We start from the raw sequence: 26,566 nt of genomic DNA on the forward strand, positions 1-26,566 counted from the left end.
TGTACAATATTTGGCCTTACATGCTCCGCTCTGCACAATTTTAAAACCTTAATATTTTTTTTTATTATTGATTATTTACATTTTAATTCAGCCCTGCCACCATTCTCGCCTAGATGAGAATGACGTGTCTATGCTCCCGTAGTCCCCTGGGATATCCCCACCCATGGACGTCCGCAGGTAGGGGCAGGGGGGGGGGGGAATGCCCCTGGAATTTCAACTTCCCCTTTCAAGTGGTTGTTAAGCCACTTTATACCAGCCTGTCTGGTCTGTTTAATAATCCTGTGTGTCAGTGTATGTGTTTTAAAAAAATAAGTAGTTCTTTACCAGTTTTCAGAGGGCCCAGCGCCGCTCACGTGACCCGTCTGCTCTCTCCTCTCCCCGTCTGATAGCTGCCTGCAGCGAGCGGGGCCGAGAATTCCTCACTGATGTCAATCAAGAGGGGAGGAGGAGAGAGGCAGCGGGTCACGTAAGCGGCGAGTGGCGCTCTGAAATTTTGTAAAGAATGGCTTATTTTTCATAAAACACAGACACAGGGGCACACAGGATTATTAAACAGACTGTAGACAGGATATGAAACTTTAAATGAATCTACAGCAGCAGGAGGAGAGGGGGGGCACTGACACAGGAGCAGACAGACAGGGAGGGAGGGGGGAAAGAGGACAGAGGAGGACAGGAGGGCTGCGGATGACGGAGGCACGTAAACTGACCACAGTGTCAGGGCTCAGCAGCCATGGTTACCGTGGTCAGTTTACAGAGGGGAGGACATAACCAGGCAGGATCAGCCAGGTATTTTAGGTGATAGAAGGGGCCAAATTACACAGCAAAGCATTCTGTGTATACCATGCTTTAAGGGAACAGGGTCTTTTTTTTTTTTTTAGGTTAACAAATGCTTTAAAAATAAATGCTACTGTTTGCTCTTTAAAAATAAATGCTCAAAATAAGTATAATGACTAAGCCCCTCCCCTTTCTGACATTGAAAACGGGCAGAGCATGGGTGACCTTAAAATGATGCCCCCCCCCCCCCCCCCTGAAAAAAGTTCTGCGGACGCCCATGTCCCCCCCACATATCTCAAAAGGCTTCAGGAACTGAGATACAGAGAGGCTGGAGGGTGGAGCTGTTCGTGTTATCGGGGGCCAGCTGCCTGATTCCAGAAAAGACTGTCGGGATCCTGATGACGTCAGGGGAGAAGATGGTGGCTGCGGGACCTGGCGTGTGGACCAGCATCAGAGAATCTTAGACTGCCAGAGCATGGGAGATAAGAGGCTGCAATCAGGGGCATATCTACCATGAGGCAAACAGGGCATTTGCCTGGCATCGCAAAACTCTCCATAAAAAGTACCTGTCACTGCCAATTGCAAATGTTACAGCATTAAAAGTGATAAAAATAAAGTAACAGTGTAAAAAAAAAAAAAAATAATAATTAATTAATACTTAAGCAAAAAAAATGAAAGTGCCCCGTCCTCCCATGTTCGAATGCAAAGGCGAGTGCACGTGTCAGTCCCACACGCATGCAAACAGCGATCATCCCACACATGTCAGGTGAATGGCAGATCATGGGCAGTAATTCTAGCACCAGACCTCCTCTGTAAATCTAACAAATCTAGTGGTAACCTGTAAAGGCTTTTAAAGCTTTGCCTATGGATAGTAAAATGTACGTTGTTTGCGGCCGTTGAACAGGCGTGCGCAATTTTACATTGGCTAGGGTGGGACAAATTTAGATTGGGGGGGGCAGGGGGGGCCTAGGGCAGCACAAAACCAAAATACACCACTGGCTGCACTGGCCCATCTAGCAGCATGGAGAAACCTGCGGAAGATGAGGATCAGGTAAGTAAATCTGCTTTTCCAAATCTCCTAAACAGAAGCAAGCAGCTGACCCTTGCATTGCAAGCATGACCCCACTGCAAGGATGAGTTTTTAGGTTTCCTAGAGTTCAGCTTTAAATACAGTATCTCACAAAAGTGAGTACACCCCTCACATTTTTGTAAATATTTTATATCTTTTCATGTGACAATTCTGAAGAAATGACACTTTGCTACAATGTACAGTAGTGAGTGTACAGCTTGTATAAGTGTAAATTTGCTGTCCCCTCAAAATAACTCAACACACAGCCATTAATGTATAAACCGCTGGCAACAAAAGTGAGTACACCCCTAAGTGACCATGTCCAATTTGGGCCCAATTAGCCATTTTCCCTCCCCGGTGTCATGTGACTCGTTAGTGTTACAAGATCTCAGGTGTGAATGGGGAGCAGGTGTGTTACATTTGGTGTTATCGATCTCACTCTCTCATATTGGTCACTGGAAGATCAACATGGCACCTCATGGCAAAGAACTCTGTGAGGATCTGAAAAAAAAAGAATTGTTGCTCTACATAAAGATGGCCTAGGCCAGTGATGGTGAACCTTGGCACCCCAGATGTTTTGGAACTACAATTCCCATGATGCTCATACACTCTGCAGTATAGTTGAGTATCATGGGAAATGTAGTTCCAAAACATCTGGGGTGCCAAGGTTCGCCATCACTGGCCTAGGCTATAAGAAAATTGCCAAGACCCTGAAACTGAGCTGCAGCACAGTGGCCAAGACCATACAGTGATTTAACTCCCTTAGCGGTATCCCCGAGCGTGACTCGGGGTGGTTTTTCCATGCTACTATCGGTATCCCCGAGTCACGCTCGGGGTAGATGTGCAGAGCCTGCAGCGGGGGTTCCTTACCTTCTCCCGGCGATCCAGCGATGATCTCCCATTGCTGTGATCGCCGCCGAGATCCCCGCTGATCGTCCGTCGGTCTGATGACTTCCTGGTTCCGTTCCCTGCAGCAGCAATGGTGCATGGGAGCAGAACTAGGAGGGAAATTCAAAACTTGCACAAAACACACACACATAAAAAGGAGGTGATACAATGTAATCTGAAATTATATAAATGTATTATGTATAATTTCAGATTACATTGTATTACCTCCTTTATATATATATATATATATATATATATATATATATATATATATATATATTATATTATATAATAAAATTATATTATTGATTAGATTATAATTCATGCATTTGTGTTTCAAATTTATCACATCTGGGATGTCTACTAGAGTCTTGTTTTGGTCAGGTTTAAGTCAGTAATTACTAAGAATTGTAGGCCTATAATACATAACACCAAATTTCCATGCAAAGAATTGTACCGCTTTTGGTACATAATTTCTGACATAATCATACCGCCAGGGAGGTGAACAGGACAGGTGCCACTCAAAACATGCCTCGCCATGGTCGACCAAAGAGGTTGAGTGCACATGCTCAGCTTCATATCCAGAGGTTGTCTTTGGGAGATATATGAGTGCTGCCAGCATTGCTGCAGAGGTTGAAGGGGTGGAGAGTCAGCCTGTCAGTGCTCAGACCATACGCCGCACACTGCATCAAATTGGTCTGCATAGCTGTTGTCTCACTACTTTACATTGTAGCAAAGTGTCATTTCTTCAGTGTTGTCACACAAAAAGATAGAATAAAATATTTACAAAAATATGAGGGGTGTACTCACTTTTGTGAGATACTGTACATCCCAATTCTAAATTGATTTGTAGGTGAATGTTACACCAACAAGCATTGTTTTCTAAACAGTGAATGTTCACAGTATTTGTCTCTATACTCTTGTGTTCTCAGGTGATGTCCCGGTCGTTCCTTTGAACTTCATCGCCATGTCTTTCTCTTGCTCCTACAACAGAGACACTATAGAGGGCTGTGTGAGGGAGACACTCGGTGTTTTCTCTCGCTCTGTTGCTACCAAACAAAATGTCGAGTTCAGCTTTAAAGGCATTGGTTCCCTTATCATCCGCAACCAGAAAGCCAAGATGAAATTTTACAAAGACTTTGTAAATAGCATGGATGGAACTGGCTCTCTGGTGAAATCTCTGTGTAATGTAAGTCTATCTTGTTATATTCGTCTGGTGCCTATGGTTTTCAGTTGGAGTCCAGCATTACATTTGAGCAATATCAAGATTTTTAGGCATCAGTTTAATGGAGTTCCCAAATGTTATTTGGGGTTCCCAGACAACATTACAGTAAGGCCTCATGGACACTGGACATTATCAAAACGTCAGTTGAAAGCTGTAGCTGTAGAAGGAGTTTTTCAGCTTTTTGCAGTAGTGTTTTACAGCTGTTTTTAGCTTTTTTTAGCTGTAGCGTTTTTTAGGTTTTTCTTTTTTATAACAAAACTATACTCCCACAAACTGAAGAAAGGAAAACGCTGCTCCAGGTGTATAGTGTGTAGTAATTGCCAGGAGATGGGATATCCCATAGAGTGCTGACCCCGGCCCGCCTCCATGGGAACACTTGTAGAAAAAGAAATAGCCTCACATCCAGGGATTCCAATAAGTTTCAAATACCTTCAATTCCAAAATGTTGCAAGTGATGACACCAAAGACACCAACATGAAGTCTCGTAGACGCGTTTCACACATACATCTTGTGCTTAATCATACTCCCACAAAGGCTTATGGCTCGAAAACGTTGATAAACACCAAATAGCCAAGTTTTTCAGCGTTTTTTTGGCGTTTTTTCAGCTTTTTTCAGCTTTTATCAGAGTTAGAGCGTTTTTACAGCTGAAAAACACCTCCTAAAACCCACTAGATCTGGGGTTTTTTTCCAGCCAGAAAACGCCCCTGCCAAAAACTGCTGATAACAGCCCATGTGTTCAAGGACACATAGAATAACATGCTGGGGAGTCTACTGGCTGCAGAAAAAAATGTCTGACGCCAAAAACAGCCGCTGTAAAAACATCCATTGTGCATAAGGCCATAAACTTGCTGATCTCCGAAAAAAAATTAATCAATGCTTTTGCTGTGTTCGAACAGTGTTAATTTTAGACAAAAATATTTTTGTCAATTAAATGAACACTATCTTAGTTGACTAAAATATGACTAAAACTAAAATGCTATTTTAGCGAAAGGCTATGACTAAAGCTAAATCAAAATTTGACATCAAAATTAACACTGCATTGCCACATAAGAATAAGCAGAGGGGAATCTACTTAGCTGCTGAAAGAAAAAGAAAAAATAAGAAAAGGGCTTTTCATATTATTTTTTTTCTTGATATTTAATGTTGGTAATATATTCAGGTTTTATGTACAATGAAATTACAGACAATAGAGTTTAAAGGTTTTTTTATATTTTAAAGTTGCACTTCTGTTTGTTAACCACTTAAGCCCCGGAGGATTTGGCTGCTAAAAGACCAGGGGGTATTTTGTGATTCGGCACTGCGTGACTTTAACGGACAATTGCGCAGTCGTGCGACGCTGTACCTAAACGAATTTGACGTCCTTTTTTTTCCACAAACAGAGCTTTCTTTTGGTGGTATTTGAACACCTGTGCGATTTTTTGATCATGCGCTATAAACAAAAAAAGAGTGTCAATTTTGCAAAAATAGCAATATTTTTCACATTTTTTTTATATGAAATTCCCCCCCAAAAAAAAGTAAAAATCAAAATTTTTTAACATTTTCGGCCAATTTGTTTTATGCTACATATGTTTGGTAAAAAAAATCGCAAAAAGCGTATTTTGATTAGTTTGCGCAAAAGTTATCGCGTTTACTAACAAAGGGAAAGATTTTTGTTGTTTTTTTTTAACGCGTAATGGCGGCGATCTGCGATTTTTTTTTTTGCGGTACTGCGACATTGCGGCGGACAGATCGGACCCTTGACTGACATTTTTGACACTTTTGGGGTTACCAGTGACATTTCTACAGTAATCAGTGCTATACATATGCACTGTTACTGTAAAATTACACTGGCAGTGAAGGGGTTAACTTTATTTGAGAGGGAGGGGCTGTGTATGTCCCTAGGGGCGTGATTCTAACTGTGATTGGCTGTGGCTTGAGCTGTAGAAACACTGATCAACGGTCCTACATAGTAGAACCGTATGATCAGTGTTTCTACACAGGGGAGAATGACAGGCAGCTTGTTTACACAAGCTGCCTGCCTTTCTCCCTCTCCCCCGACGATCGCAGAGTGACCAGCGGACATCGGGTCCGCCGGTCACACGCGCGGGGGGTCCGTGACCGCGCGGGAGCGGGAGCGCGCCGCCGGCGGCGCGCGCTCGCTCCCCAGTGCCTCACAGGCTAGTGACGTTTATTTACGTCACTTTGCCTGTGAGGGGCTGACCGCCGCAGTATATCTACTTGCGGCGGTCGGCAGGCAGTTAAAAAAGCAATATTTTTGTTTGTTTATGAAACTTGGTTTTATTTTTAAAGACGTTTTTTTTTTTTATCACAACGGCTAATGGCTGTACACATGATGAGATTATCGGACGAATGAAGTTACGAAAATTCTCGCACAACAGAATAAAAATTCGGAAGTGATGTAATGTGTTGTAGTGTATTTGTATTGTATTTTTAAACAACAACTGTACTGATTAACCACTTCCCGCTAATCGATGCAGCCCTACGTCAGCTCAGAGAAGCGGTTGTACCGGGGTGATGCCTGCAGCTAGAGGCCTCATCCCAGTATCATTTTTTAGAGCCAGCGGTCGGCTTTCAGGTGATAACAGCTGATGCGGCTCGGCCGTTCTCCCAGTGAACGGGAGGGGACACCCGCCACCTTTCACAGCTCTGCCCGGTTCTCCCATCCCACCGGGAGACCCGAGCAACCAGCCGTCACGTCCGCCGGCTGGTTGGAGTCCCGATCAAAGCCGAATCCGGCTTTGTGTAGGTCTCTGATGTAGTAACCCGGAAGCGACGTGATGACATCACAGCCGGGTTATTCTGCGGCCAAAGGCGCCAAATTTAAAAAACTTTTAGCATTCAAAAATGCAGATTTCGAACACATTGAAGTGCAGTGGAGGGGTCTGGGGATTTGAACACATTGAAGTGCAGTGGAGGGGTCTGGGGTCTTTTAGACCCCCGATTCTTCCAAGAGTAGCAGTCACTGCCTATTACTGTCACAAGAGATGTTTACAGCAATAAAAGTGATACATTTTTTTTTTTTTAAACTGTGCTAAAACTAAAAAATTTAATAAAATAAATAGGAAAAAATGTTTTTTAAAGCGCCCCCATCGCTGTGAGCTCGCGCACGAAAGAAAACGTATATGGAAGTCGCGTCCGCAAATGAAAGCGGTGTTCAAACCAAACATGTGAGGTATCCCTGCAATCACCACAAGAGGGAGAGAAATAATTCTAAAAAAAAGAGCTGCTTTGTAACTCTAAACTGGTAACCGTTAACATTTTTTAAAGTGGCGCCTATGGAGTTTTTTATATAACGTATTTTGTCGCCATTAGGCAGGTGTGCCCAATTTTAAACCGTAACATGTTGGGTATCTATTTACTCTGTGTGACATCATCTTTCACAATATACAAAAACAATGGGCTAACTTTACTGTTTAATTTTTTTTTAAATGCAGTGAAATTTATTTTTTACAAAAAAATTACGTTTGAAAGACACAAATACCGCGTGACAAAAAATATTGCAACGACCGCCATTTTATTTTCCAGAGTCTTTGCTAAAAAAATATATATAATGTTTGGGGGTTCTATGTAATTTTCTAGCTAACAATACAGATTTTAACTTGTAAACAACGTGTCAGAAATCGTTTGATCTGGTATCGTATGAGAAACATTTTCATGCTTGTCCAATCAAATAATATCGGATGAACTATCGTGATCGGCTCTCGAAAGCTCTGTACTAACAATCAGATCGTCATACGATCGCTTTGAAAGCTGTATTTTTCATACGATTTTCAGGCCCTGTGTATGGGCCTTAAATCTGTGTCTGTAGTGCATGTTGAAACCTTAATACCATAAATAACAACGTTATTCGATTGAGTATATAATGAGTTTGGCAGTTCTAGAGATATGCTTAAATAACGCATTACAATTTAATTAAACCCATGTGATTTTAGTCTACTAAAATACGACTAAAACTAAAACAATTCAGATGGTTAAAATACGACTAAAAGTAAAATGGTATTTTAGTCAAAAGACTATGACTAAATGACAGCAATACAGTTTTTAAAAGGGTCCACCTTTTTCACACTATATCCAAAATTAAAAGCCAAAAATAAATTAACACACAAGCTGAAGTTTAATCTGATCATATTTTGCTTTCCCTGTTCCATGATCAACATGCTAATGAAATGTTTAAGGTTCACACCTAATACAGCAGGTGTCCGGTGCATCCCTGTTCTCCATTTCAGGGATGAATCAGGCCCAAATTTTTACCTGAATTTGGACCTGAAATTGAGCCAAAGTTGCAAAGAACCCCTGTGCAATCCGCTCCGCAGCCACCCCGGAGATGTGTGAACTGGCTCCATTGAGAGCCGAGCACACTCTCCTGTCATGTGAATCTGATGCGGGTAAACACACATCCAATTCTCACTAGTGTGAACCCAGCCTAAATAAAATTTTCCTGTCATTCTATACCCTTTTGTTAGACCCAGAGGCACCATGACTGGGTCTTTGTGTTTCTCTACGCAGTGCAGGCAAATCAATGCTGGTGGCAGGGGCTGGCAGGGTACTGTACACAGCTTGCCTGATGCAAATAATGGGCTGGCTTTTGGGAAGAGATATTTCATAGTTTTACATAGAAGTTGAGGTTGAATAAAGACAATAGTCTATCCAGTTCCACCTGTGTAGGTGTGTGTGGACGTAATCATCTCACATACCCCTGAATGTTTTGATCCTTGAAATGTACGTCCAAGAGTCTTTTAAAAGTAGCCATACTCCCCGCAGTTACCACCATTTGTGGTAGAGGTTTCCACAATCTTGTAGCCCTTACAGTAAAAAAAAACCCTTGTGTAGCCTGAGGTTAAATCGCTTCTCCTCTAATCACATTGTATGGCCTCGTGTCCTCATGCATTCGTTACAACTGAATAGTTTTTTTTCTATGCTGAGATCACCGTTGAGGTACTTGTATATTGCTATCATGTCCCCTCTCAGGCGTCTCCTTTCCAGGGAGAATAAATCAAGCGCCTGTAAGCGCTCTTCATAATTAAGGTCCTCCAATCCCATAATCAGTGTAGTTGCTCTCCTCTGGACTCTCTCCAGCTCCAACACATCCCTTCTGAGGACTGGCGACCAGAACTGGACAGAATACTCCAGATGTGGTCGAACCATGGTTTTATTAAGTGGTAAATGATATGATATGCAAACATCAACATGACTAATATCAAATTCAACAATGCGTACTAAACGTATGATTTTTTTTTTTCCCCGTATGATTCTGGAAAAGCTTCCTGGTTGCATAGCTATGTATCGGATAGTGCAAAACAAAAACAATGGCAGCCAGGCTTTAACGGGTTATTTTCGTGTTTTTGATCATGTGTGGTCTTTGTCTATTGATTTTTAGCTGACACATACTGTACTGATTGTCATTCTCTAGGCCAGCCTTTTTCAACCAGGGTGCCTTGAGGTTTCTTCAGGGGTGCCTTGGCAAAATGCCCAAAAATTGTATACAAGCCGGCGTGTTGATAAAGCCTGCCTTTTAGTTAAACAAGGCCATTGTGAACCACTACAACCTTCTAGCCACTAATGACCAATGGCATCACCAGTTGAAAAGGAGGATGTCAGTTGCCTGCATAGCATTCTTGTTTGACCCTTCCCTGCCCCTCTATATCAGCATTGAGGGCACCTTAGCGGGGTGTTGGAGAAAAACTCAGGGAGAAGAGAAACATTGGAATACTAGTCAGAACCAGTTTGCAAAAGTGTAATTGCTTTAGAAGAATAAATCACTTCCAACGTTGGCTGGTCCTACATGTGTGGAGGTTTCTGCTTCATACAAAACTATTAGAATCATTTTTTCATTTTAGAATGCGGTGCCTCAAGACTGTCCATTATTTTTAAAGGGTGCCCCGAGACTGTCCATAATTTTGAATGGGTACCTTGACTTAAAAAAGGTTGAGAAACACTGCTCTAGGCTATCAAAGGGACAAACCGGAAAACTTTTGTCATACGATAGCCTAACAAACGACAATCGTTTAATCAGTACAGTATGCGTCCGCTAAAAATCGATAACCAAAGTCCACCCATGATCAGAAACATGACAATAACCCGGAAAAAGCCTGGCTGCCATTGTTTTTGTTTTGCACTATCCGATACGTAGCTATGCAACCAGGAAGCTTTTCCAGAACCATACGAAAAAAATCATACGTTGAGTACGCATTGTTGAATTCGATATTAGTATCATGCAACAAAATGCGAACGGTAAGTCCTCCGATTATCTGATCGTGTGTACGAGGCATAAGCAATTCCAGTACAGGGGAGGAACCTGTACAACTGTACAAGACCGATGGTAAGGCTGGAGTTCAGCTTTAGGCTCGGTTCACACTTGTGCGATGCGGGAATGCTGCAAATATGCAGCGTGATCCCGCATCGCATCCGCACATCTGGCAGCTCACACTGCCATATGCGATACGCAGGGGGTGTCAACTAAATGTTAACGACACCCCCAGTTTGATCACATACCGCAGTGCGATCTGACAGTTCGCACAGAATGGGATCACACAAGTGTGAACTACTGTGCGATACGATTCTGATGCGGCTCAAAAAATGCCTCATGTGCGTGTTTGGTGCGGATACAGTGCGAATTCAGCCATACAAAGTGTATGGCTGAACTCGCATCCGCACATGAGATCGCATGTAATTCAGGAGCAGTGCGCTCCGAATTACATGCGATCACCGCATCCGCACAAGTGTGAACCGGCTCTTATGTTTAAGATTTCCATTAGCAATCATTGGCATGGCTAATCAAACTGCATTTAGGAATACACAAAATAGCTTGTGTAATATTGTCTTTCATTGCTAAACTACGGCAAAGTTTCAAATTAAATTCCCTTTACAATTCTTAGCATTTTAGCCCATGATATCTGATTATAATGGTTGTTGTGTTATGTTTTCCCATTAGAGGCCTGGGACAGCTGATTCTGTGATGTCTGCTGGGGAAGACCCATCAATGCGTCCTCGGTCTTGCAGCGCTCTGCTATTCCCTAGGTATTTATATTGTTAAATATTTAGAAGAATATATTTAGTGCCTGAAACTGCTGTCTTTTGTAGGTTTCTTTTTTTTTTTTTTGAGTGTTATTAAATATATAGTTGTCATTCAAATAATTATACTCCCTTCAGAGTCTCAAAAGCTGTCAAGAATATTATGTCATTTATTTTTTAGGAAAACACTAATTATATGGTTACAAATTATATTTCACCCACGTGTCTCTTGTGGTTGAAAAGAACAGAGTTGCTATAATATTGATGGAACCGCTAGTCAGATCAGTCCCTGCGCAGAGGGTGACCACTTAAAGCGGAGTTCCACCCAAAAGTGGAACTTCCGCTTTAGGGAGTCCTGACCCCCCGACATGCCACATTTGGCATGTCATTTTTTTGGGGGGGGAGCGGGTACCTAGTTTTGACAGGTACCCGCTCCCACTTCCGCTCGGAGCGACGCGGCGCCCTGAGCGGAAGTTCTCCTCTCCCCCTCCCTCCCTGCAATCTTCTGGGACACGTCAGAGGTCCCAGAAGATTGCCGGCCAATCACGGCGCGCAGCGTGACTCGCGCATGCGCAGTGGGTACCCGGCTGTGAAGCCGCAAACTGTAACAGCCGGGTGCCCACAGCAGTGATGCCGGCGCCGAGGGAGAGGATCGAGGCTTCCGGCGGCCGCATCGCTGGACCGTTGGACAGGTGAGTAAATGGCTGGAACTCCGCTTTAAAGTGTTACTAAACCCAGGGCCCTGCATTCACTATATCTGGTCCCCCACAGTACACAGAACATGGAAAAGTAATTAATGTAGTAAATATAAACTGCTAAATACCTTTTCTCATCAGCAGTTAGAACAGTCTTATGACCTTTTCAGTGTTTGGTTCAAGCTTGTAGGAGGAGTTTTCATTCTACTCTTCTATCTTTAAATCTTTGTGAAGTGAAAAAGTTTTAAAGATAACTGGCAGATACCTCTAAGGCTCCGTTCACATGTAGGCGTTTTGGGGCGTTTTTGGAGAGTTTTTCTGCTCTAGGATCAGCTCCCAAAACGCCCAACAAGACAAATCCTATTCATTTCAATGGCCCCTGTTCACATCTGAGCGTTTTGCTGCTGTAAGCAAAACGCCCAACGCTCAAAAAAGTACATGAGCTTCTTTTTGGGCAGATTACAGGCGTTTTCCATTGGTATCTATTCAATCAAAAAACGCCTGCACAAAAAACGCCTGTAAATCGCGGTAAAAAACGCGCAAAAACACTACGCTCAGGTGTGAATGTAGCCTAAAGGTTAAAGGCTATAATGGTTATAAATTAAAGTCCTCTAAATTGGAGTTCCACTATTATCTGGTCATACATCCTTGCTAGTGAGAGGAAAAGCTATGTGGATGATCTGGATTCGTTTTGGATACCAATGTTTGTTGTGACCCCCCCTATAACCAAGGGGTCATATCCTTCTGGTAAGGAGTATTTATTAAGAACACTGGGGGAAGGTGTGGAGGTGAAGGTTTTTAACACCACTTCTATCAAGTCTGTGCTTTTAATCACTGCTGCGGTTAACCATATAATCACCTTGATATTTTAAGCACCAAAAGGACTTTTATTTATTTATACATTTATTCATTTATGCTGGGTTTGTGCTTTTATCAATTGTTATTTAGCACATTTGGACTGTTTCATATAAGTATTTATTTATTTATTTATTTATTTATATGCACCCATGCACTTTTTGTGAATATTGTTGCTGAGCGCAATATATACTCTTTTTCAGTATCATACTTTTGTGAGATACTGTAAATAAAGGGAGAATAGAGCACATGTAAGGAGGGTAAGGGTAATTGATACAGGAGGATTTACCTAATTTTTTTGTTTGTAAAATACACCAAAATATGAATACATTTAGACCCCGTTCACACTGGGGCGACCTGTCAGGCGACCTGGTCGCCTGACAGGTCGCCATAGGTCGCCTGCCATAGAGAAGCTGTGGACCCGTTCTAATAGGAGCGACACAAGTCGCTCCGACTTAGAAAAAGGGTCCGGAGCTTCTTTGGGGCGACCTGGAGCGACCTGCATTGACTTCAGTGTTATGAAGTCCGTGCCGGCTGCTCCGAGGTCGCGGTGTGAGCTGCGCGCCGCGACCTGTGAGGTCGCCCCGGCAAGTCGGATCGCCCCAGTGGGAACGGGGCCTTAAAAACCAGCTTTATCCTCTTCGTTGCAACACTTTAATTACAACTTTTTCTTGGTGTGCATTGCTGAGTCCAGCAAGTAATGTTCAGCAACAAATTATTACCACTTACACATGATATTGTGTAGAATTGCTTATTTTAATACCAACACACATATTTAGTCACAAAAAAAGTGCAGCGCTCTCTCTCCTTCATTAAAGTGCATTCAAATTATAGTGCATAAATAAATATCTGAAGACAGTGTAAAAATCATTTCTCTTACGTCCTCCGACAGTCGCCGCCCACTTCATATTCATCACCAATGGGGTTATGTCCTTTATTCCGTAGGAGTAGCTAGGCAATAGAATATGTTAGTACAAAGACTTTTAACATATCCCACCCCCAGGGGGTGGTCCCCTCAGTACATAACCCTCCACTTCCTGTATCCAACTCAGTTTCATTTGTCTAGCTGTCAGGATTAGCTGGAAGTTTCTGTGCTGGGGCACCTTGTCTCAGCTCTCTTTCCTTTCTTTGGATTTTATTTGAGTTTTTTCTCTCTTTCTTGTTAGCTGTTATTTTACCAGCGTTAGTTAGTTCTTCTGATGAAGAGGATCATGCGGGCTGCGTCTCGGGCTGACCCCCCTGGTAGCAGGCTGTGGGTCAGTGGCTTCTCAGCCCGCCATCGAGCGTTCAGTCAGGTATCGCTCCTGAGTTATCTGAACGACCCATCCCTGTTCCGTGCAGGGATGCTAGGTGAGGTGGCTACCTCACTGGACGCTGTGCGGTTTCTCAACCCACCTTCTGATGCGTCCTGGATGCGACTCTCCCTGCCTCATGTGCAGCGGTTTGTTCGCCTGTGCGGGTCCCCCACGCCATGTGAGAGGTAAGTGCATTTATGTGGGGACCTGTCTGTCTGGGGGGTGTCAGTCTGAGACTGTGTACCTTGCCCTGTGTTCACACTATTACGTTTTCCCTATCTCTCACATTGCAAGCTGTGGGCTGCAGGAGGGGGGGCTGGCTGCACTCTGTGTCAGTTTTCTGTTTGTGTGAACGGCTGTGTGCTGTGGGGCTTGAGTTTCTCATGCTTGGGGCACATTACAGCACCGCTGCGGCGGTTTACCATGTTCCTTTTTTGGGCAGATGGTGTGTTTTACTTCTCCCTCATGGGGTGTGGGAGCGGCAGTTTCAGCGCCAAACGGCGCCATTTTGACTGCGATCGCTCCGGCCGCATGTTTTACATGCATGGCGGCCATTTTCTTGTAGCCTCCATAGGCTTTCATAGAGCGCCCTGTATGCCAGCATTTCCTTTCCTTCAGGAGCACCGCAGGCAGCAGCAGCAGCACCGATCTCTCCAGGTTCATTTCTTTTTATTCCCTGTATCCTGCCTTGGTATACTTGTCCCTGTGGGGGTCCCTTGTGTGGGATGCTTAGTGTGAGTGGGCTACGATCGCAGCGCTCTCTTAAAGGGGCGGTCACCCATTTATTTTTGCTGCTACAAGGGCATGGATTTTCAGGAATACTAGTTTCCTGCCAATTTAGGGGGAAGCCAGGGGACTGCGGTTTCCCCCCCCCCCCCCGGGGGGGGATTTGGCTGCGATTGTGGCTAGCCTTGCGACTCAGGTGCAAATGCTGGTGGTTGCTCAATCCTCTAAAAGGCCCAGAGTTTTCAATTTCCTCTGTTTCAAGAGGGTGATGGTACTGGGGCTGCTGGGGCAGAGATCTCCTTATCGGGGTCTCGTTCCTCCCGGGACCTTATAGGGTCAGTAATGGAGGCTGGGGTAGAGGGGGTTGATAATTCTCCCCCTGGCTCGTCTGAAGAGCTTGCGCTCATGGATGAATTGGTTGCTTCTATCAAGCAAACTCTGCGTTTGGAGGAGGAAACATGTCCTCCTGCTGCCTTGGCGGCTTATGGGACGCAGAAAAGGCGCATATCATCGCAGCTGTTTCCATGCACTGATGATTTTCAGCGCGCTGTGAAAGAACGATGGCGTAATATACGCAAACCTTTTGCTGTACCAAGTAGGTTTAAGCTGCGCTATCCTTTTACGCCCGCTACTGATGGGCGTTGGTGTGTCCCACCTCCGGTGGACCAGGCGTTAGCAGTTTTGAATAAGTCCACTGCGATTCCTGCTGCAGACACCCCGGTGTTCCGGGATGCCACGGACAAGAGGATGGAGTCCTTTGCCCGTCGTACCTATTCTATTATGGGTTCTATGTTGAAAGCTTTATTGCTTCACTTATGGCGGCCCAGGCGGTCGCGAACTGGACGCAGGTGCTTAGGCGTGTCCTGGGGGCTGATTCTGCCCCCCAGGCGACTTTGGATATGGTGGATCAAATCCACCAGGGTGTCATGTATTTGTGTGATGCGGACCTGGATATGGTTCCGTTGGATGCACGTGTACACAGTGTGGCGGTGTTATCTCGCCGCCTGGTTTGCTTGAAGTGTTGGTCTGTGGATCAATCTTCACGTAGGACCTTGGCCAATCTGCCGTTTGATGGTTCTCGCCTTTTTGGCGAATCCCTGGATGCCCTAATTAAAGGGGTCATGGGGGGTAAGAGCACGCTCTTACCTCAATCCCACTAGACTAAGACGGCTCCTGGAAAACAGAATTATTTCTTTCGGCCCCCTCAGGGGTCCTTTCGTGCCTTTCGGCCACATTTTTGGGACAAGCCGTCCAAGGGTCAAGGCTCCCGCAAGAAGCCGTGGGCAGGTAAGCAAAGGTCCGGCCAATCCGGTTCTGCGGCCCACAACAGTGCGGCCTGAAGGGGCGCCCTCACCCACTTCACAGGAAATCGTTCGATCTGGCCACTAGATCGAGTTTCTCTCTCGGCCGGAGAGCAGATTTTTTCCCTCAAGTCTTCTGTTATCCCCGGAGCGTTTGCGGGACCTGCATCTAGCGGTGCAGGACCTGAGGGCTCAGGGAGTGGTGGTCCCGGTGTCTCATCGGGACAGATTTCGGGGGTTCTATTCCAATCTGCTCACCATGCCCAGGAAGGAGGGCAAGGTGCGTCCGATTCTGGACTTGAAGGCGCTGTACCGCCTTGTGCGGGTGCGCAAGTTCCGCATGGAATCCCTGCGGTCGGTGGTGGCTGCCCTGGTTCCGGGGGAGTTCATGGCTTCCATCGACTTGCAAGATGCGTATCTTCACATCCCGATTTTCGAGGGTCACCAGAGGTACCTTCGATTCGCCATAGCGGAAGATCATTACCGATTTGTGGCGTTGCCTTTTGGTCTCGCCTCTGCTCCAAGGGTGTTCACCAGAGTGCTGGCACCGGTTCTGGCTTTGTTGAGGGCCCAGGGCATTTCGGTTCTGGGGTATCTGGACGATATTCTGGTTCGGTCTGCGACCAGCCAGAGTCTGGAGAAGGATCTGTCTGTCACGTTGCAGACTCTGCAGGAGTTTGGTTGGACGATCAATTTTCCAAAGTCGACATTGTGCCCATCGGTTCGGATTTCTTACCTGGGTATGATTCTGGACTCTGTCCAGGCGTAGGTCTTCCTGCCGGAAGAAAAACTCGCTGTTCTTCAGGAGGCAGTCAGGTCCCTCAGGGACGTTCCATCTTCGTCCATTCGGACGTGCATGCGGTGTCTGGGATTGATGGTCTCGGCTTTCGAGGCGATTTCCCTTCGCCCAGTTTCACACGCGGGATCTCCAAGCGGAGATATTGTCCAGGTGGGACGGGCGTCCGCAGTCTCTGGATCTCCAGATGTCATTGAGTTCTCAGACCAGAAGGGATCTTCTGTGGTGGCTTCTATCCCCCTCAGTATCGGGGGGCAAGTCTTTTCGTCCCCTTTCGTGGACGGTGATCACCACGGACGCCAGCCTGTCGGGCTGGGGTGGTGTTCTGGGCGTTCTGTCCACCCAGGGTGTTTGGTCGACGGAGGAATCCTCCCTTCCGATCAACGTTCTGGAACTGCGAGCGATACTCCTCTGTCTTCGTCGTTGGACGGACAATCTTCACGGCTTCCCGGTTCGGGTGCAGACGGACAATGCCACGGCGGTGACTTGCATCAATCACCAAGGGGGCACCAGGAGTGCCCGGGCGGCTCGAGAAGTGGCCGCGATTCTGTCTTGGGCCGAGACGCATGTCCCGGCAATATCGGCAGGTCACATTCCGGGGGTGAAAATTTGGCAGGCGGATTATCTGAGCCGTCGAACCCTGGACCAGGGAGAATGGTCCCTTCACCCGGCTGTCTTCCAGATGTTGTGCGCGAGGTGGGGTCTTCCGGAGGTAGACCTGTTCGCGTCTCGTCTGAACTACAAAGTACCACGGTTCGTGGCAAGGAGTGCGATCCTCGGGCAGACGCGTCGGACGCGTTGGTTGCCCCGTGGCATCAGTACCAACTGATGTATGCGTTCCCGCCGATTCAATTGCTGTCCAGGTTCCTTCACGGAACCGACCACGGTGATTCTTGTGGCACCGGACTGGCCTCGCCGTTCCTGGGACGCAGACCTCGTAAATCTGGCAATCGACGCCCCGTGGCGTCTGCCTCTTCGAGAAGATCTTCTGTCGCAAGGACCGATCTTCCATCCTGCTTTACAGTCGCTGGCCTTGACGGCCTGGCTGTTAAAACCGAGGTCCTGAAGAACAGGGGTCTTTCCCCTGAGTTCATTCACACCTTAATAAATGCGAGGAAGTCTTCCTCGGGGAAGGTTTATTACCGTACTTGGAAGGCGTATTTTGCCTGGTGCGTATCCAGGGGTTTCTCTCCTGACACTTATTCGGTGTCTAGGGTGTTGCCCTTCCTTCAGACGGGTGTTGACCAGCGTCTGGCGCTGGCCACGATCAAGGGTCAGGTGTCTGCCTTGGCCGTTCTTTTTCGACGGCCTGTGGCATCTGATTCTTTGGTTAGCACTTTTGTGCGGGGGGTACGTCATCTGATCCCTCCTAGGAGGGACCCTCTTACCCCTTGGGACTTGAATCTAGTTCTATCAGTGTTGCAGCGTGCTCCTTTTGAAAGGTTCAGGGAGATCTCGCTGTCTTTGTTATCCAAGAAGGTCGCCTTTTTGGTGGCTATCACCTCGACTCGACGAGTGTCGGGGCTGGCAGCCTTGTCCTACAAGTCTCCGTGTCTGGTTGTGCATTTGGACAAGGTGGTCTTGCGACCTAACCCTTCTTTTCTTCCAAAAAGGGTTTCGGACTTTCATCTCAATGTGGACATTGTCAAACCTTCGCTTTGCGCGAAGCCAAAGCATCCGACGGAGGTGTTGCTTCACTCCTTGGATGTTGTCCGGGCGATTAGAGTCTATTTCACATCGACTGAGTCTTCTCGCAAGTCGGATGCCTTGTTTGTCCTTCCGGGAGGTCCTCGGAAGGGCATGGCGGCGTCGGCTTCTACAATCGCCAAATGGATCAGACGGACCATTGATCAGGCCTGTGCTTTGAGGGGGAAAGTTCCCCCTGTACCTGTGAAGGCGCACTCTACCAGATCTCTGAGTACGTCTTGGGCCTGTCGTCATGGGGCCTCTGTGGCCCAGGTGTGTGAGGCGGCGACTTGGTCGACCGTACACACTTTCACGATATTCTACAGAGTAGATGTTCAGGCATCGGCTGATGCTTCTTTTGGCCGCAAGGTTCTTAGTGCGGCAGTTCCCTAGAGCCCTTGTTACGGGTTCTTTGGCTTTTTGGGATTTTTGTTTTTTCCCTGGGTTTTTTTGCTCCTGTTGAGCGAGTGTTTTGTTCTTATGCCCAACTGGTTTCCTTCCTTTGGTAAGGTTCCTTTCTCTGATGGGGAGACGGCGTTGCCTTGGGCGCGGCTGTGTTCTTCCCACCCCTCATGTTTACACTGCTTTGGGACATCCCCATTGGTGATGAATATGAAGTGGGCGGCGACTGTCGGAGGACGTAAGAGAAAACGGAATTTTTGTAAAATCTTACCTGTAAAATTCCTTTCTCTGAGTCCTCCGACAGTCGCCGCCCCCGCCCCTCTTTTGGGGTTTTGATGTACTCTCTACTGCTATTCCACTGAAACTGAGTTGGATACAGGAAGTGGAGGGTTATGTACTGAGGGGACCACCCCCTGGGGGTGGGATATGTTAAAAGTCTTTGTACTAACATATTCTATTGCCTAGCTACTCCTACGGAATAAAGGACATAACCCCATTGGTGATGAATATGAAGTGGGCGGCGACTGTCGGAGGACTCAGAGAAAGGAATTTTACAGGTAAGATTTTACAAAAATTCCGTTATTTTAGTTTAAATTTTTAAACAGTCCATAAATAAATGATTCAATCTCCGTTAAAAAAAGTGCAGTCCTATACACCAAAAGCTCCTCAGTATTTGCTACTGATCACCCCAGTGCCCTTCACCCCACCTATCTTCTCATCTGCTTGAATGGACCTCACTAATTAAAGGAGGTCTATATGCACTTTGCAGTGTTGTAAGTTGCACCACTTCCACTTGCCGTACACTCCAAATCCATAGCTCTCAGCGTGGTGTCAATCATATAGGAGGCAAGAGGAAAGAACCGTAGTCCAAATCGCTAATAAAAAGCATTTATTTCCATATGAAAATCCACTCACATTTTAGAAGTAAAAAACAGGCATTTCACAATACAATCCTCTGCATACACAGCTCCACCTCGTCCCAGCATGATTACATCTTCGGATTTACCTAACCTATTTGTTTCTAAAATACACCAAAATATTAACAAATTAAAAAAAACAGTACCATTATTCTCTTGGTTGCTACACGGTGCACTTTAATTATAACTTTTTCTTGGTGTGCAGTGCTGAGTCCAGCAAGTAATATTCAGCAACAATTTATTACCACTTATGCATGAAATTGTGTAGAATTGCTCATTTTAATACCAAAACACACATTTATTTCTTGGATTCATGTGGTTCAGAATTGAGGAAAAAGTCACAGACAAACCACCTGCCATGGAGACAATCCTTGAAGAGAATGTGGAGCTTGAGAATGGGGAACAACTTAAGAAAGATCAGCCAATAGAAAATGTGCAAGAAGGAGAAGAGCCAATCACAAGCAGAAGAGGTAAGGCATAAGAAATTAAATATGCAGCAAAAGTAAGTTAACCACTTGCCGACCAGCCGTCGTAGTTTTACTGCGGCAGGTTGGCTCTGTTACGCGAAACGACGTACCTGTACGTCACTTCATGTAACAGATAGTGGGGGCGCGCGCATGCCGATTGGCCAGAGAGGGAGCCAAGCAGTGGGTCCAGCGGACGCGATATCCGCCGGGCACCCGCGATTGCTCCCCATGGAGACAGAACGGCGGTCTGTTGATGTAAAAAAGGCAGACCGCTGTTCTGTCAGTGATGAAAACGGTGTTCCTCCTATTTAGGAACACAGGTCTCTGTGTTTTTTTCCAGTGAATACAACTCCCACACAGTTAAAAAGCACTCCCTAGGAACACAATTAACCTTTTGATCACCCCTGGTGTTAACCCCTTCCCTGCCAGTGTTATTAGTACAATAACAGTACATTTCTTTTAGCACTGATTACTGTAGTAATGTCACTGGTCCCCTCAAAAGTGTCAGAAATGTCAGGGGTCTGATCTGTCCGCTGCTATGTCGCAGTCCCTCTAAAAATCTCTGATCGTAAAAAAAGAAATAAATAAAAATCACCTAAATCTATCCCATAGTTTGTAGATGCGATAACTTTTGCGCAAACCAATCAATATACATTTATTGGGATTTTTTTTACCAGAAAATAAGTGGCATAATACATATTGCTTCACTGATGAGGTGGTATGCTTTGGATCATGAGCAATTCCTTTCCTTCTCCACACTCTTCTCTTCCCATCACTCTGGTACTGGTATCTTGGTCTCATCTGTCCATAGGATGTTGTTCCAGAACTGTGAAGGTTTTTTTAGATGTTGTTTGGCAAACTCTAATCTGGCCTTCCTGTTTTTGAGGCTCACCAATGGTTTACATCTTGTGGTGAACCCTCTGTATTCACTCTGGTGAAGTCTTCTCTTGATTGTTGACTTTGACACACATACACCTACCTCCTGGAGAGTGTTCTTGATCTGGCCAACTGTTGTGAAGGGTGTTTTCTTCACCAGGGAAAGAATTCTTCGGTCATCCACCACAGTTGTTTTCCGTGGTCTTCTGGGTCTTTTGGTGTTGCTGAGCTCACCGGTGCGTTCTTTCTTTTTAGGGTGTTCCAAACAGTTGATTTGGCCACACCTAATGTTTTTGCTATCTCTCTGATGGGTTTGTTTTGTTTTTTCAGCATAATGGTGGCTTGCTTCACTGATATTGACAGCTCTTTGGATCTCATATTGAGAGTTGACAGCAACAGATTCTAAATGCAAATAGTACACTTGAAATGAACTCTGGACCTTTTATCTGCTCCTTGTAAATGGGATAATGAGGGAATAAAACACACCTGGTCATGGAACAGCTGAGCAGCCAATTGTCCCATTACTTTTGTCCCTTAAAAAGTGGGAGGCACATATACAAACTGTTGTAATTCCTACACCTTTCAACTGATTTGGATGTAAATACCCTCAAATTAAAGCTGAAAGTCTGCAATTAAAGCAGATCTTGTTTGTTTCATTCCAAATCCATTATGGTGGTGTATAGAGCCAAAAAGATTAGAATTGTGTAGATGTCCCAATATTTATGGACCTGACTGTGTGTGTGTGTGTGTATATGTATGTATGTGTGTGTATATGTATATGTATGTATGTATATGTATATATATATATATATATATATATATATATATATTTGACATACACACATATACAGACAGACACGCTAACACCACTGCTTGCCTGCACATTTCTCCTCTCTTCATGAATAATCATGGATCTCTGCAGTCTCCTGTTATCTCCGCCCTCATCCAGCCCTTTCCAGTCCTTCTTGGCTTTCCTATGACTAATCCCTCCTCCCTTGCTGGCAAACTCTCACGAGCATGAGAGAGAGAGAGAGAGAGAGAGAACTGTGCATGATGTCATTAGCCTAGGCTAATTACCTGACAAGAAAGAGGAAGCATGCTGTATAAGGTATTTACTATCAGAAAAAAAAATGCTTTATTATCCAAAGTTAAAACAACAAGGGCAGAAGATTCTATAGATGGAAAGGTGAAAAAATGACAGAAGAGCCACTTTAACCACCTCAATACTGGGCACTTAAACCCCCTTCCTTCCCAGACCAATTTTCAGCTTTTAGCGCTGTTGCATTTTGAATGACAATTGCGCGGTCATGCAACACTGTACCTAAACCAAATTTATGTAATTTTTTCCCCACAAATAGAGCTTTCTTTTGGTGGTATTTGATCACCGCCAGGTTTTTTCTTTTTTGGTGCACAAATAAAAAAAGACCGAAAAGTTCGAAAAAAAAAAAAAAACAGTTTTTTTATTTAGGTTATAAAATTTTGTAAATAGATACGTTTTTTCCTGCACTGATGAGCACTGATGACGCCGCACTGACAGGCACTGATGAGGAGACACTGATGGGGTGGCACTGATATGCAGCACTGATGGGCACTGATAGGTAGCACTGATATGTGGCACTGATAGATAGCACTGATACGCAGCATTGGTGGGCACTGATAGGCAGCACTGATGGGCACTGATAGGCAGCACTGATGGGGACTGATCGGCAGCACTGATGGGCACTGATAGGCGGCACTGATGGGCACTGATAGGTGGCACTGATGGGCACTGATAGGTGGCACTGATGGGCGGCACGGATCGGCACTGATGGGGGCACTGATGGGCACTGATAGGCAGCACTGGTGGGCAATAATGGGCACTGGTGGGAAGCACTGATAGATGGCATTGGTGGGCAGCACTGATAGGGGGGCACCACTGGCAGGCTCTCTGAGCCCTGTTTGCCATCCCTGGTGGCCATGGTGGGCATCCCTGGTGGTCATGGGTGGGCATCCCTGGTGGCTCTAGTGGCAACCCCTCCCCCCAGGGCTGCACTGGTAATCAATAGGGTTGAGCGAACACGGACTGTATTATTCGTGTTCGTACCGAATAATTGGATTTTTGTTACCCGAACACGGACCCGAAAACTTTACTGTATATTCGGGTAAAAATCCGTGTTCGGTCGTTTTATTTCCGGGTTTTGCATGCATTGGCGCGCTTTTCATGGCGGGCTTTCAACAGCCAATCAACAAGCGTTTAACTGGTGTGCCTAAGCCCTCCCAGCCATGCCTACAAATGTATTAGTAGCTGTGATTGGCCATCTGAAGCATGTGACCAAGTCTTTATAAGTTTGAGGCAGCGCCACTGCGGCGTCATTCTGCTATTTAGTTCAGGGACAGAGCACACATCAACGTGCTGGCTGCTGATTAGGGACAGACAGGCAGGCAAAACTCATTTGTGTCCGCATAGAATTGAGGGACAGGTCGGAGTGTGTTAGGCAGGGCGAGTTGTAGGCATTTTAGGGCGAGGCTGCTGCTGATTTTTAGGGTCAGACAGTGTGTTCTACAAACTACAATCGATATTGCTGTGTGGGGTGGGGTTTGCAGTCACCCGATCTACGATCTTATCAATCCTTTTACGGAGAGAGTCTGCTGATTTTTAGGGTCAGACAGTGTGTTCTACAAACTACAATCGATATTGCTGTGTGGGGTGGGGTTTGCAGTCACCCGATCTACGATCTTATCAATCCTTTTAGGGAGAGAGTCTGCTGATTTTTAGGGTCAGACAGTGTGTTCTACAAACTACAATCGATATTGCTGTGTGGGGTGGGGTTTGCAGTCACCCGATCTACGATCTTATCAATCCTTTTAGGGAGAGAGTCTGCTGATTTTTAGGGTCAGACAGTGTGTTCTACAAACTACAATCGATATTGCTGTGTGGGGGGGGGGGGTTTGCAGTCACCCGATCTACGATCTTATCAATCCTTTTAGGGAGAGGCTGGAGATAGGCAGGTGTCAGTGGTCCACATCCATTTTGCTGTGTGTGGGGTGCAGTGAACACAATCTTTTTGGGGTGCAGTGAACACAATCTTTTTGGGGTGCAGTGAACACAATCTTTTTGGGGTGCAGTGAACACAATCTTTTTTGCCCACTGAGGAGGAGGGAGAAAAGTTTTTTTCTATCAGTCACTGTGTGCAGCGTTTTTCCTTCAGCTGTGCTGTGCTGACTGATCATACACTGCTGTGTTCAGTTCACATGTGCTATTATTGAGTGGTTTCAAAAATCTATTCCACTATTCAATATACAGCCTTGGGTTAAAAAAAATAAATTGTGGCCTGCAGCAGAGCTGAATGATATTTGGGGTTTATCTCATACTTCTGAAGATTTGAGGGTGCTGCCTCCTCCTACTCCTCATCCAGCCTTTTAGGGGTACAAACAATAGTAATTGGGGCCTAGTGTGGTTTTGTACGTGTGAGATACATACACTTTTTTTATCATATTTTCTATTCCGCTATTCAATAAAAACCTTTGGGGATCAGTTAAATTGCGGGATAGTCTGTGTTGGTACGTGTGAGATCCACCTTTCCAAGTTTTTGGGGTTCATCTCATACTTCTGAAGATTTGAGGGTGCTGCCTGTTCCAAACTCCTCCTACTCCTCATCCTGCCTTTAGGGGTACAAACAATAGTAATTGGGGCCTAGTGTGCTTCAGTACGTGTGAGAAACATACACTTTTTTTGATCATATTTTCTATTCCGCTATTCAATAAAAACCTTTGGGGATCAGTTAAATTGCGGGATAGTCTGTGTTGGTACGTGTGAGATCCACCTTTCCAAGTTTTTGGGGTTCATCTCATACTTCTGAAGATTTGAGGGTGCTGCCTGTTCCATAATCCTCCTACTCCTCATCCAGCCTTTTAGGGGTACAAACAATAGTAATTGGGGCCTAGTGTGGTTTTGTACGTGTGAGATACATACACTTGTTTTGATCATATTTTCTATTCCGCTATTCAATAAAAACCTTTGGGGATCAGTTAAATTGCGGGATAGTCTGTGTTGGTACGTGTGAGATCCACCTTTCCAAGTTTTTGGGGTTCATCTCATACTTCTGAAGATTTGAGGGTGCTGCCTGTTCCAAACTCCTCCTACTCCTCATCCTGCCTTTAGGGGTACAAACAATAGTAATTGGGGCCTAGTGTGCTTCTGTACGTGTGAGATACATACACTTTTTTTGATCATATTTTCTATTCCGCTATTCAATAAAAACCTTTGGGGATCAGTTAAATTGCGGGATAGTCTGTGTTGGTACGTGTGAGATCCACCTTTCCAAGTTTTTGGGGTTCATCTCATACTTCTGAAGATTTGAGGGTGCTGCCTGTTCCATACTCCTCCTACTCCTCATCCAGCCTTTTAGGGGTACAAACAATAGTAATTGGGGCCTAGTGTGGTTTTGTACGTGTGAGATACATACACTTTTTTTGATCATATTTTCTATTCCGCTATTCAATAAAAACCTTTGGGGATCAGTTAAATTGCGGGATAGTCTGTGTTGGTACGTGTGAGATCCACCTTTCCAAGTTTTTGGGGTTCATCTCATACTTCTGAAGATTTGAGGCTGCTGCCTGTTCCAAACTCCTCCTACTCCTCATCCAGCCTTTTAGGGGTACAAACAATAGTAATTGGGGCCTAGTGTGCTTCTGTACGTGTGAGATACATACACTTTTTTTGATCATATTTTCTATTCCGCTATTCAATAAAAACCTTTGGGGATCAGTTAAATTGCGGGATAGTCTGTGTTGGTACGTGTGAGATCCACCTTTCCAAGTTTTTGGGGTTCATCTCATACTTCTGAAGATTTGAGGGTGCTGCCTGTTCCATACTCCTCCTACTCCTCATCCTGCCTTTAGGGGTACAAACAATAGTAATTGGGGCCTAGTGTGCTTCTGTACGTGGGAGATACATACACTTTTTTTGATCATATTTTCTATTCCGCTATTCAATAAAAACCTTTGGGGATCAGTTAAATTGCGGGATAGTCTGTGTTGGTACGTGTGAGATCCACCTTTCCAAGTTTTTGGGGTTCATCTCATACTTCTGAAGATTTGAGGGTGCTGCCTGTTCCATACTCCTCCTACTCCTCATCCAGCCTTTTAGGGGTACAAACAATAGTAATTGGGGCCTAGTGTGGTTTTGTACGTGTGAGATACATACACTTTTTTTGATCATATTTTCTATTCCGCTATTCAATAAAAACCTTTGGGGATCAGTTAAATTGAGGGATAGTCTGTGTTGGTACGTGTGAGATCCACCTTTCCAAGTTTTTGGGGTTCATCTCATACTTCTGAAGATTTGAGTGTGCTGCCTGTTCTAAACTCCTCCTACTCCTCATCCTGCCTTTAGAGGTACAAACAATAGTAATTGGGGCCTAGTGTGCTTCTGTACGTGTGAGATACATACAATTTTTTTGATCGTATTTTCTATTCCGCTATTCAATAAAAACCTTTGGGGATCAGTTAAATTGCGGGATAGTCTGTGTTGGTACGTGTGAGATCCACCTTTCCAAGTTTTTGGGCTTCATCTCATACTTCTGAAGATTTGAGGGTGCTGCC

General features: G+C 45.1%; 1 protein-coding gene across 1 annotated transcript in view; it reads left to right on the forward strand.

Moving 5' to 3' along the window:
- CCDC81 (coiled-coil domain containing 81) overlaps positions 1 to 26,566 on the forward strand; it is a 136,994-nt gene that overhangs the window by 45,826 nt on the left and 64,602 nt on the right. The window contains exons 5-7 of the mRNA XM_082246822.1: positions 3,664 to 3,920; positions 10,888 to 10,973; positions 19,965 to 20,110. Of these exons, the coding sequence (XP_082102948.1) occupies positions 3,664 to 3,920; positions 10,888 to 10,973; positions 19,965 to 20,110 (489 nt within the window). The remainder of the gene's footprint in view (positions 1 to 3,663; positions 3,921 to 10,887; positions 10,974 to 19,964; positions 20,111 to 26,566) is intronic.

Source organism: Pelophylax lessonae (assembly GCF_965119305.1).
Source record: "Pelophylax lessonae genome assembly, chromosome: 2".
Classification (NCBI taxonomy): domain Eukaryota; kingdom Metazoa; phylum Chordata; class Amphibia; order Anura; family Ranidae; genus Pelophylax; species Pelophylax lessonae.